We start from the raw sequence: 12,298 nt of genomic DNA, 5'->3' as shown, positions 1-12,298 counted from the left end.
TTTCAGAATGCAAACTATACTAGAAGTTCTTGGGGTTGATTGCCAGATGGCTGACTTAAAAAGCCTGGATAAACAAATCTTTCTAGACATGTAATCTCATCAATTTGGGTACTCCTGTGTCAGAGAGCACAGCCCATCCACTCCTCCTCTTGCACATTTCTTGTGCATATCACCCCTTCAATTCTCCATTGCAAATGTACACACTGCGCCTCTGAAAACCTTTCTCCAGGTCTCTGAACATTAGGCATGGAGCTCTTGAGTTGCCCCTATACTTTGTTTTGTAACCTACCTACAGCTTTCTCTTAACTTGCATGTTTTTGAAGGTAGCTACTACACCACTTTCATTGTTTCTCTTTTAAGAAAAGGAGAATTAGAGCAGAATTTGGAAAAATGTACTCTAGTGAGTAGAACAGCTAGGTGGGCTACACCTAATGAGTGGAGAAAATACTGAACCTGAAGTCAGGGAAGGCTGATTTTCCTGGGTTTAAATCCAGCCTCAGACACTAACTAGCCATGTGACTCAGAGCAAGGCCCTTCACCCTGTTGGCCTCAGTTTCCTCATCTGGAAAATGAGCCGGAGAAGAAAATGGCAAATCATTCTACTGTCTTTGCCAGAAAACTCCAAATGGAGTCACAGAGAGTCACTATAATGACTAACTTCCTCACCTTATCCTGGGGCCTACACACAGACTTATAGTTATATATGTGCACTTTTGTCCCATAGCCCTGTCATATGTGCAGTCATGAAATTTCCAAAACCTAAGTTTTATTCATTGTAACTTCATGTCCAGGGACACCCAGAAAAGAAGATTGATAATTGCTGTGACTTGGATTTTCCAGACAGGATATCTTCATGGCCTAAGTCTTGGGATCTCCTCCTGTCTATTTTATGTCAGAGAACTCTCTGCCCACTCATCTACTGAAATTGTACTCTCTCAATTTGTTCCCCTCCTTCAACAGGATTAAATGGCATAGTATATTCACGCAGTAGATAGCCCCCAGCCCCGGGAATAAAGGACAAAGTAAGACATTCTAAGCAGTGGAGGAAACTTGCAGGCTAGAACTGTGTCCGACAGAGTTATTGCAGTGCAGCACTTCTGTGCTGCCTGCCTTGCTTTCATCCTGGGTGATGAGGAGAATGGCAGTGACTGAGTGAGTAAGTGTCCATTATCCCCATCTTGTTGCCATCTCTCATTGCTCTCTGTTAATATTGATAGTCAGGACCTAACTGTTGGGCTGACCCCCTTTAAATAATACATCATTACAGTTTGCATTATTGACTTGGTAGTATACTAACTTAGAAAGAGCAGTGTTCTCCAGCTTTGTTGTTAAATAATATTTTTCTTCTCCATTCTTAGTTAGAGATCCTGTGTTCCGTCAACATTCTTCAATTTATATTCATTGCCTTAAGACTGGACAAGATCATCCATTGGCCCTGGCTAGTATGTACCCTGTCTCTTTTTTGTAACTGCTTTTTAAACTTGCCTCAGTTCGTGAATAAAGTTGACTTAAAATTCCCTGTTCACTTAGTCAAAGAGAAGGAAGCAAGTGAGGGAAAATGAGTCGCAACTATTCATGAGTAAAGGTAAGCTTCACAGGCTCCATTTAAATTCTTTGGTGTTGGGGCAACTAGGTAGTACAGTGGATAGAGAGCCAGGCCTGGAGTCAGAAGGACCTGGCTTCAAATATGACCTTAGAAACTTCCTAGCTGTATGACCCTGGGTAAGTCACTTAACCCCCATTGCCTAGCCTTTGCTGCTCTTCTCTCTTAGAGTCGATACTGAGACAGAAGGTAAGGGTTTTAAAAAGAAGCAAATAAATTATTTGGTATTGATTCTTGTCGGAAGCTGTTAGGGAGCACTGCTTTATATCTGGTGCCCACTTCTAAGTGCTCTTTGTGGGAAAGCAACATTAGGGTTAGGAGACCAACTGACAACATATAATTTCTCATCTTACTCCAAAGAGAATAAATGATTAGTGATTCAGAATTAATTGTGTGAAGGATCTCATTTTCATTTTATTCTTCATCCTGTGATCATAGACTGATTAGAGCCAAAAGGGGCCTTAAACATCATCTAATCTCAACACTAAGAGAGGGAAAGGGAGTTACCTGATGTTTCACTTAGAAGTGGATGTGTAGGTTTTCAAGCCTCACCATGGGAAGCAGAACTGTACAACATTCCTCAGTGTGATTAGGTAGTGTGGTGCAACAGGAAAAGCACTGACCTAGAGTCAGAGGAGAGCTCAGATCCCAATCCTGGTCACTTTCTCTTCCTGCTACTCTCTACGTATAGCTGATATACATCTAGGCATTTCTGTGTTGACTTGCCCATTAGTATGTAAATTTCCTGGGGTCAGGGGCCATGTTTTTGACCCTTGTTTAGCAAGTAATCCAGTAAAAATTGTGTTGATTGATTGGTTGATTACTGCTTATGTGATCTTGGGCAAATCACTTAACTTCCATGGATCTCAGTTTCCTCATATGTAAAACAAGGAGGGGCAGAGTGGACAAGATGACTTCTGAGGTCCCTTCCAGTTCTGTATCTGTTAACGTAGGAATGGGTAAATAATAGGGAAAAATATTTGTCATATCTATTAAAAATTTCCACAAGAAAAGAATCAGTAAATTACATGACTACAGGACATCCATAAACAAAGTACCTGGAGAAAACAGTGCCAAAACTATGCACCAGCATTAACTCTCAAGAATAGTAGGCAAGCCAGTGAGGGTAAATGCTAACCCCATGCTGGCACCCTGCTGTGCTACTTGGTCTTCATACCATGGACTGGGTTAGTCATTAACAAAGCCATTTGTTATCAAGGTACTTTTAGCACAGTCTCAAGACAGACTCACTTTATCCTGAATTCATGATAAGGGGCAATACGTTCATTCCACTGTTTTCTCAGAAAGTTAGTTTAAAGCAGAGGAGTTCTTAACTTTTTTAGTACCATGGACCCAGTAATGTTTTTCAACACATAAGTGTACATTATAGTATACATTAGGATTACAGAGGAACCAATTATATTAAAATACAAGTATCAAAAAAAATTGTTTTCTATAACCTCTTACCTTCCATCTTATAATCAAAACCGTGCGTCGGTTCCAAGGCAGAAGAATGGTAAAAGCTAGGCAATGGGTTTTAAGTGACTTGCCCAGGGTCACACAGCTAGGAAGTGTCTGGGGCCACATTTGAATCCCGGACCTCCCATCTTCAGGTTTGGCTCTCAATCCACTGAGCACCCAGTTGCTCCCTCTCAAAATATTTTGTAAAGTTTGCAGACTCCAGAATGAGAACCAGTGCAACAGGCAAGAGGTTCCAAAGAACAGTTTCACATAGGAAGGAAGGCTGATGAACACAAGGCCTATAGGGATGTTGCTTGTAAGAGAGCATGTCCAAATTAAATCAGGACGAAATCGAATTCTTCGTGCTCAGGGACCTATCTATCTACTTTACAAGGTTTTACTAGTGATGTTTGTGAGAACCTCACGAACAAGTAAAATATGCGATAGGAGTGTAAGTCTTATTCTTTTAACCCTGCTGATGCGAGCTTTTACCAAGCCCCGTCATCAGTAAAGTGCTAACCAATAAAGAGATATTTTCTTCTTTTTTCTCCAGGTTGTTTGTGTTCCACTGTGGATTTTGATGTCCTTCTTGTGCCTGGTGGTGCTATATTACATTGTTTGGTCCGTCTTGTTCTTACGCTCTATGGATGTTATTGCAGAACAAAGGAGGACACATATAACGATGGCAATCAGCTGGATGACAATTGTTGTACCACTGCTTACATTTGAGGTAATCACACCTAGATGAAAATATGGTGGCTTTATACTTGTGAAGAAACTCCTCACGGCAGCTATGTTCCAGTGTTTGTTTGTTGAAAGTCAGATGTTTTGTTTCTGACGTCAGCCAATAAAAATTGGAAAGCATCGTTCTTTTTTCTTGCCTTATGGCAAAGGCGTCGTGTACTCACGAGAACAAAAAGGATATGTTTTTGTGGAAAATGCTAGCATTCAAAACGTAAATTTTGACAGCCTCCCCTGAAGTCCTTCTCTCATGTCTAACTGTGGTATGGAGGGTGATCCTGTAGTCTTAGAGGCTAGGTTAGTGGAGCAGAAGCTCTGGGAGCTTCTACTGATCTGGAAAGGATTTAAGTACCGACCCACTTCCAGATTGTACATCTCATACACAAGGACCAACCTCTCTGAGTTCCTAGAGCCCCATCAGACGATTGGCCAACAGGTGATAAGTAGCAGCTCATGGCAGCATGCTAAGTGATGGAGACCTGGGATCTGCCTCAGTCGACTAAATGAGCATGTGCATTGATGAAGTCACAGATTCTTGAAATACAAAAGTAATTCAGACAAATAAATAGTATTTTTGGCTTTGTGTAGGCAGCCAAGAGATAGACAAATAAAAAAGGTGGGTTTTTCTTAAAAGGTAGACTGGGTTCTAATTGCCCCCTCCCCCCCACCTATTGTTAATAATGCTAGACTTGACATTGCTTAATCTGCCTTTTTAAAAAATGTTTCTGAACAGATTATGTTGAAAACTTTTTCTTTTAGATTCTGCTAGTTCATAAACTGGATGGCCATAATGCATTCTCATGTGTCCCTATATTTGTCCCACTTTGGCTTTCATTAATAACTTTAATGGCAACAACATTTGGACAGAAAGGAGGCAATCACTGTAAGTCAATATCTTGGAAAATACTTAAGGGTTTTCAGTTTAATTTGGCTATTTCCTATGACGACTTTAGCTGGGCTGTTCAAAAAGGGCAGAGGCATTACGACAGAGTGGAGAGAGAATCCGGTTTAAAGCCAAGAAGACTTGGGTTCAAGACCCACTCTTAACACATGCTGGCAAGTCACTTAAGCACTTGATGTTCTAGGCCAGAGGGGTCAAACATACCAAGTGTAGGGAGCCAGATTCAAATGACATTCAGAAATATTTAACAAGATAAAAATACCGTAAAACCCAGGTAACATTACATTTTGCAACTACACTAACATGTGGCTTGCAGGGATCCTTATATATGGATCAGCTGCCCCCAAGTCCGTTTCAGTTTGACACCACTGATCTAGTTAACTGCAGTAAGATTGCAAGTTGCATAGAAGGTACCAACATATTTTGGTAGAGGAAATAGCCTCTTCTGGAAGTTTCCTCTACCAATTAATTCACAGATCTTACCTCTTTCTCCATTTAAAAGGACTGAACCCTTGTGAGGAAAAAGAAACAGAGGATTTCACATAAAAAGGAGAAGGCAAGTTTTCATTGGTGGTTAGGAATTGGCATTTCTGTTAAGTCAACATTTGTTTTCCTTTAAGAAACTTTAAAAAGTTAAGCTTCCTTTTTTGCATGGAGTTCTGGGAACTGCACATGGCTGAGATCTCCAGGATGATACGGGGTGTACAGTACCCATACTCCAGCAAGCCCAACTGCCCAGGCCAGATTCAGGTAGTGTCCTAGAGCCACCTAGGGGCCAAGGCTGAGCTGACTTTTCTTAGCTTGCAAAGGGTTTTATTTTTATTTTTTTGAAACCCATCTGAAATAAGAAAAACAAGGCAATCACCCTTCCTCAGTTTCCAGAGCCTCCTAAGAGTAACTCTGGACCTTTGTTTTACAGGGTTAAAGTTGTTTATATATGACAGAAGTTCTTAACTTGGGGTCCATGAACTTGTTTTATTCTAAATGTTTTGATGACTCCGTTTCAGTGTGATTAGTTACTCTGTCATTCTATGTGTTTTATGCATTTAAAGCAAGATTCTAAGAAGGGGTCTTATAGGCTTTAACAGACTTCCCAAAAAGTCTCACATGACCAGAAAGGCCGAGTCCCTGATTGAAAGGAAGAGTTTTTGCCTTCTTTCTTGGTTATTTAAGTGCTTTGTACGGTCAGGTAATTAGCAGGTTCTGAAATAAAACACGTTATAGAAATGCTTGTGTGACTTGGGAATTTGACATATGATGGAACCCTCAGAGGAGCAAATTGCATACTCTCCATCTCAGGCACTTTGCTAGGTGTTTCTGCTTAATTTGGTGGGAAGACTGAACTCTGGGTGTGGCTTTCTCTGAGGGTGGTGCCTGTTGGGCCACAACTGTGTTGGTTGAAAAAGTAAAAGAAATTCATTACAGAGTTAGTTTCTAATAGAAACCCTTCAGTTTGTTTGCAACACATCTTATCCTCACTTTGGAGGAATAAAGAGCTTGTAGAACTTGTAGAAAGAAGAAATCGTTACAAATGTGAGGCTACATGAATCCTTCATTTATCCTTGTGATCATTTTTCAAATTTCCCATTGGAAAATCTAAAAATGAAATGATGCATTTTTTATTGGCCCCATGAGGCAGTACAGAAGTAGACTGCATCACCATAAACTTGTTAAAAAAATGAATTTTACTCGACCTAAAACAATTTTTTTTAAACTTGAACTCTTCTTTTCCAGGGTGGTTTGGAATTCGTAAAGATTTCTGTCAGTTTCTCCTTGAAATTTTCCCTTTTTTAAGGGAATATGGAAATATTTCATATGATCTACATCATGAAGACACTGAAGAAACCGAAGAAACACCAGTCCCAGAACCTCCAAAAATTGCTCCTATGTTTCGGAAGAAGACTAGAGTAGTCATTACACAGAGCCCTGGAAAATATGTCCTTCCACCTCCAAAATTAAATATAGATATGCCAGATTAGGTGGAAATTCAAGACTCGTATGGACAGTATGTGGCATAGAAAATACACAAAATATTTCTTCTTCTACATTACTTTGCCTACATTATAAACTGGAACTGGAAGTAAAATCAAATCTCTTCATCTCATGCTTTGAATAAATATCACAGCCACTAGTGAATCATCAGTATGTAATATATAGATATTGACAGTTATTTTAATATATGTCTTGTGTGTGAGAAAGCTTTCAAGACCAACCTTTTCAGAGTTTCTATCAGCAAGTTGAAATGATATCAGATTGAGTAATTGGGAATTTGCCAAGCTGTTTTTTAAATGCTACCATGCCTTTCAAAAGTAGGACTAGTCTCATTGGCAAAACATAATCTACAACCAGCCTAAATAGTTCTCTATTCCACTCCTTGTTTCATAGAATATGCATTCTTTTTAGTGTTGTTCTTGTTAAGATTTTCTTTGGGCATGCTCATAGCCATCTTTAATGGTCTAACTGGTGGATCTTTCTAATGGAGTAACTCCATGCCTGTATAGTATTTATATGAACGTTTTAGCAACGTGTAATATATTCTGTTGAAATTCTAGTTCTGTACAGTATAATTATATTATGTTAAAGTATTTTAAAAGCCTATATATGAAGATATATGTTCTATATGGAAGAAGTCCTTTCAAGTGTTTTAGAAATATTAATTAATGTGTGTCTGTCGGGTATGGGAACTTATCAAAGTAGTAATCAGCATGACCATCAGAGACTGAAAATAGTGTTGATTTGAAATTCAAGTTTTTGTATATTTAGGTCTATACTAATAAGTCGGTGAAGACAATTTCAAAGCTCGATATATCACATCAGTAACCAGAGTTAGGCAGTTTTAGCTTTTGTTCGAATCTGGCATTCCTGTCTTGCTGATGCAATACCAGACTCTACAGTTCTGTTCTTTACCACTTTCAGGCACCACATGGACAGCAGATCTAATCTCAGAATACTGAAAATTAGAAAGAAATGGCATGGCCAATTCTAAAAGGCTTGGGATCCCAGTTTCCCCATAATAGGAAGCATTAATTAGAGTTTGAATACTAAGACTTAACTAAGGTGGGGGTGAGGGGAGGAAGCCCATATCAGAACTGTGTTTGTTTGAAGATCTGCAGTGACTTGGTGGCTATACGCAATGCTATGCCAATTCAGAAGCTTTTGTGAATTAATTCAAAAGTAATTTGTTAGTATTATCCCAGTGCTAAGAAGGTAAGAAGTCAGATTCGTCCAGCTTAACAGTCTTTTGGCCACAAATGAAAAGAACCGTTGATACTCTTCCTCAGGATCGATCAGAAGGTGTTCGATTCCACAGCATAGGCAACTTTTTTTAATTGTCTGAATTCTGTCTAATGTAAATTCTGTAAATAACTAAAACCTTTGCACTGGCCTAGGAGCAGATATGTTCGGGTGGGGGGTGGGGGGAGGGAGTGAAGTTTTTCCAGTTTTGTGTGTAAAAACTTGAGCTAAAAGTCACTATTTTTCCCCTCTACATAGCAGTTCAATAAACTGGTTCATTTTTCATGTGCACATTGTGTAACTTGTTTTGTGTGACCCTGGCGAAATACATTCATGTTACCTCTCTCCTGTGTCGTTGCCATAGTAATTAATCCTGATTCAGTACTAGAGAATGGAGGGGGGGGTAGGCGGTGCCCCCCCACTGGGGTGAAGCTATCATCTGAGGAGTTATGACTGAGCTCCTCCAAGGCAACATCTTCCCTGAGCTGGCCTCAAAGAACTGCCCTTCCCTCCCAGTCCGTCAGACCTGAGGCAGTCCCTCTCAGAAGCTGGAAGGCAAGCAGGGAAGGGGGCACGTCTCCCTCATCCTGCACCTGCACGGCATGTTGGTGAGGATCCTGATGTGAAACCATTAGTAGGGTGGCTTGGTTTAAGTCCTTTCTTCACTGAAGTCTTCCATCAGCTGGTGATGCAAGCTTTTTTCCTTTAATTTCCCCTTGCTCTGTCTAATCCCAGAGGGGGAAAATTAAGGACAATCTGGAAGTTTTGAAGAGGCACTTTTAGGCTCCTTATTTGAGATAGTGACGGAGTGATGAGACAGCAGAGCCTGCTGGCTTCAAAGTCAAGCAGATCTGGGTTCAGATTTTGCCTCAGACATTAGTTGAGTCAAGTCACTTGAAACCTTGCCAAGCCTCAGTTTGCTCATCTGTAAAATGGGAATAAAAGCAACGACCTCACAGCTTTGAGGATCCCACAGGTCAAATAAGAGAACATATGCTTTGTAAACCTTAAGTTATTATATGTAATGTTAGGTAAGCGGAAATCGTCCCTTTAACCTCTCCCAAAAGGGAAAGAAGGGGTCTTGAGATGTCCTGAGGTTCACTACAGGGCATCCAGCCCAGAGGGCCCCTACCTGCTGTGAGGCTCCGGGCTCAATGAGGTGTGGTGCACTTTGACCTGGTGCCAAAGAACTTGGGAGCTCCTCTAGCAACCTTTCAGATTTCGGGACATCTGAGAATACTTCTCATGCCCTGCAATAAGAGAAAAGTGCAGAACTGTCTTAAAACATCCAAAGCCATTTGTTATTTCGGTTTCTGACCGTGGAGTATCACTTGACTTGCCCAAGTGCTGTGGTCGCCCAGACAGGCATCATACTTTTAAAGGGACCTCACCCAACAGCAAGTCACGGTGAATAAAAGGACTCCACTTTGGCTCATTCCAGCTGTTCTGAACACCCCAGAAAGAAATTCATGAAGTGAGAGTTCTCTTCTTAGAAGCAATCTGGTGTCCCGGTTAGGGGGCTGGCCTTGAAACCAGTAAGACTTCCGTTTCAGTGCTGCCTCTGAAACACCATGACCGTGTCCAAATCACTTACATTCCCCCAGTCCCAACTAACTCTAAGATTACAAGATATAGGTGGGTCGGAGTCTGTCTGGGCCAGGAAACGTTAAAGTCCTTGACATGAATGTAGTAAGAATTCACTGGTTTTCACCCTTCCAGAGAACTAGGCATTTCCATCAAGTTAACTAGAACAAAAATAGATTTTCTCTGGGAAGTTGAGAAAAAATAGCCCCCCCCCCCCCACTGAAGGCCCTTCAGCGAAGGGCCTGAGTGGGTCCTGGGAGAGAAAAGAAGTTTCCTGGAGCCCTGAGTTCACATCTGGACTGAGACACGTCCTAGTTGTGTGACCACCTCTCTGGCCCTGGATTTGCTCAGCTGTAAAATGAGAGGGTTGCTTTTGGAGGCTTTTGCCTTCCCTTTGTAGGAAAGTCAAAAGGCAATAATCTCTAGGATTTAGCTGTTCTGTTTCTTTAATTTGGGCAGGTGAGGGGGATGAGAGCTGTTACTTTCTTTGAGAACATCCAGTCTTCCATGCAGAATGAGTAGCAAGTTGTTTGGGTCCTATTGCAACAAGTTTTCTAACGGGGGGCCCTTTTGCAGCCTATGCTGATTATTGTTGCTTATTCTTTCTGGTACACCCCACATAAAAATGATTAGAATTTTCATATCCTGGGGCAGAAACCAAGATATGTTACTCTTTGACTAGTTTAGAGAATTTGTGTTGAATGCTGGGAAAAAAAAATTTCACCGATCCTAGTCATATAAAAATCCAGTGTGGGCAGGCACTTTTCTATCACTTTGGATGGAACCTGGGATCCCGAACGCTCTCCTTGATTTCTTCTTCCGTGCCCTTTTGTTTAGATCCCGTGGCCCGGCCCTGTGTGGCTTTCAGCAAGCTAAGGAAGAGAATGGCAACGGTAAGTGTGCCCGATTTGGATTCAGAGGCCCTTGGTCCAAATTCTAGCTCTCCCACTTATCTTTGTGACCTTAGGCGAGTCACTCTGTCTCTGGGCCTCAGGTTTCCTCATCTATAAAGGGAGACAGTTGGACTAGATGGCACCTAAGCTCCCTTCCAGCTGTACATCTATGGTCCCGTGACTTTTGTCTGACCTTTACTGCATGCGGCTATTAGTGGGCCACTCTGCAGAGGGGATATGGGGGATGGGGTGGGGCGGCGGAATATTGGTTGGGGTCTGTTTTTTTTTTCTCTTTAAAGATGTGGGTGCCCAGTATAAGAACTTGAGTCATTTTGCGAAGTATTTGCTAGCATGAGTAACGTAAAGGCTACCAGCTCGAGGAAGGAAGCAGCTTGGCTTCTCTAGCTAGGTCAGTGAGGAGGCAGAGAGGGGTAAGTGAGCTTCCCTGCTGTGTGGAGCCTGATGGACTCGGAGCCCGCTCTAGAGACTCTATCAACTCTCCGTGCCAGCTCTGGGGCCCTTAGAACTCAATCCACTAATTCTACGAATTTGTGCTGATGTCAAAACTTCCGTTTCTCCCGGGCCCTGACGGGCACATTCTGAATGGCATTTGCAGCGCTGACAGGTGGCCGTGCTCGTCTCTGTAACTTATTTAGCCTAATCGTTATTACGGTGCTTGGGAGGAAACCAAAATTATCCTGTGATGTCACATGAAATCCCTTCTGTTGAGCAATGTAAAGACGCCTAGCTTTAGGGACCGAGGCGCTTTGTATATCTCGAGCTCGGCGAGAAGGCAAAAGGTCAGTGAGCTTCCCTCCCTCCCGTGCTTGTCCGGTTGACGCGGAGCCAGCCCTGGAGATAAGAGCTGCCCTGCTCCACTTACTAGCCATCAGAACGCTCTCCATTCATTACACGAAATTACGCTCCTGCGAAAACTTCCGTTTTTTCTCAGGCCGGACGAGCACGTCGGGAATGGCATGTTCAGGGCTGACAGGTGGCTGCGAGGAGGCCTCTTCTCAGTCATTCATTTAGCCTCATCATGATTGTGGTGCTTGCTAGGAAACCAAAATCACCCTCTGATGTCACAGCCGTGCAAGCAGGGCAAGCATTGTGATGGCCTAGGCGGGCCCTGAAGCTTGCCTGTAAACTCCTGCATTTTCACCCTAAGCTTACTTGCTTAAAAGCACCAAGACTGAGCACGTATAATGGCTATAGCTGAGACACACAGAGAAGACTGAACAATTTGTAATGGAGTCTAGTAATTCCGAGCCTCCAGACGCTTCTCCTCCTCGAGGTGGACCCGTAGACGCAGAGTCCCCTAATAATGCGACTGTTTCTTTTGTACCTCAGGAACAAGGTGAGATACCAAATATGGATGATGAACTGAGGGCTCTGGTGGAAGAAAATGCTTTTCGGGCTTTGATTGGCGTTCCTTTAGCAAAAAGATCCTATTTCCCATTACCAAATGAAAGTGTGGCGGTGGAAGAAAATGAGTTTTTCTCCCTCACCTTTCCTAGAAAGCTTTGGAAAATAGTGGAAAGTGACAGATTTAAGTCAGTTTGGTGGAATGAAGACGGAAGTTGCATAATAATTGATGAGAAGCAGTTTAGAGAAGAGATTTTAGACAAGAAAGGGCCTTGTAGGATATTTGAAACTGATTGCATGAAGAGTTTCATCCGCCAGCTTAATCTCTATGGCTTCAGCAAACTGCGGCACGACTTGGAAAGATCTGCCTCCCTCGATGATTTTTTGGTGGAAGAGAAAGAAGCCGGCCCGTCAAGCAAGGTAACTGTCCACTGTCCGAGCGGCCCCCCGTGGCCTTCCCATGGCCAGAGGAACTTTATGTTCATCAGTAGATAACGGCCCGAATCAGGATACTAA

General features: G+C 42.2%; 2 protein-coding genes across 2 annotated transcripts; both read left to right on the top strand.

The window, feature by feature from the left end:
• Nucleotides 1-1,358: 1,358 nt before the first annotated feature.
• On the top strand, nt 1,359-8,231 carry LOC123256717 (transmembrane protein 185A; the record flags this gene model as incomplete). Its single annotated transcript, XM_044685286.1, has 4 exons — nt 1,359-1,442; nt 3,618-3,794; nt 4,565-4,688; nt 6,441-8,231. Coding segments are annotated over 4 exons (630 nt in total), but the record flags the coding sequence as incomplete, so codon positions are not given.
• Nucleotides 8,232-11,665: 3,434 nt separating this feature from the next.
• Nucleotides 11,666-12,277, top strand: LOC123256716 (heat shock transcription factor, Y-linked-like). The gene has a single exon (XM_044685285.1). It carries the CDS (start codon nt 11,666-11,668, stop codon nt 12,275-12,277), a length of 612 nt encoding a protein of 203 aa, XP_044541220.1.
• The last annotated feature ends 21 nt before the right edge of the window (nt 12,278-12,298 follow it).

The sequence above is a fragment of the Gracilinanus agilis genome, unplaced genomic scaffold (assembly GCF_016433145.1).
Source record: "Gracilinanus agilis isolate LMUSP501 unplaced genomic scaffold, AgileGrace unplaced_scaffold9446, whole genome shotgun sequence".
Classification (NCBI taxonomy): Eukaryota; Metazoa; Chordata; class Mammalia; order Didelphimorphia; family Didelphidae; genus Gracilinanus; species Gracilinanus agilis.
Note: the sequence above shows the minus strand (reverse complement) of the source record. Positions and strands in the feature narration are given on the sequence as shown.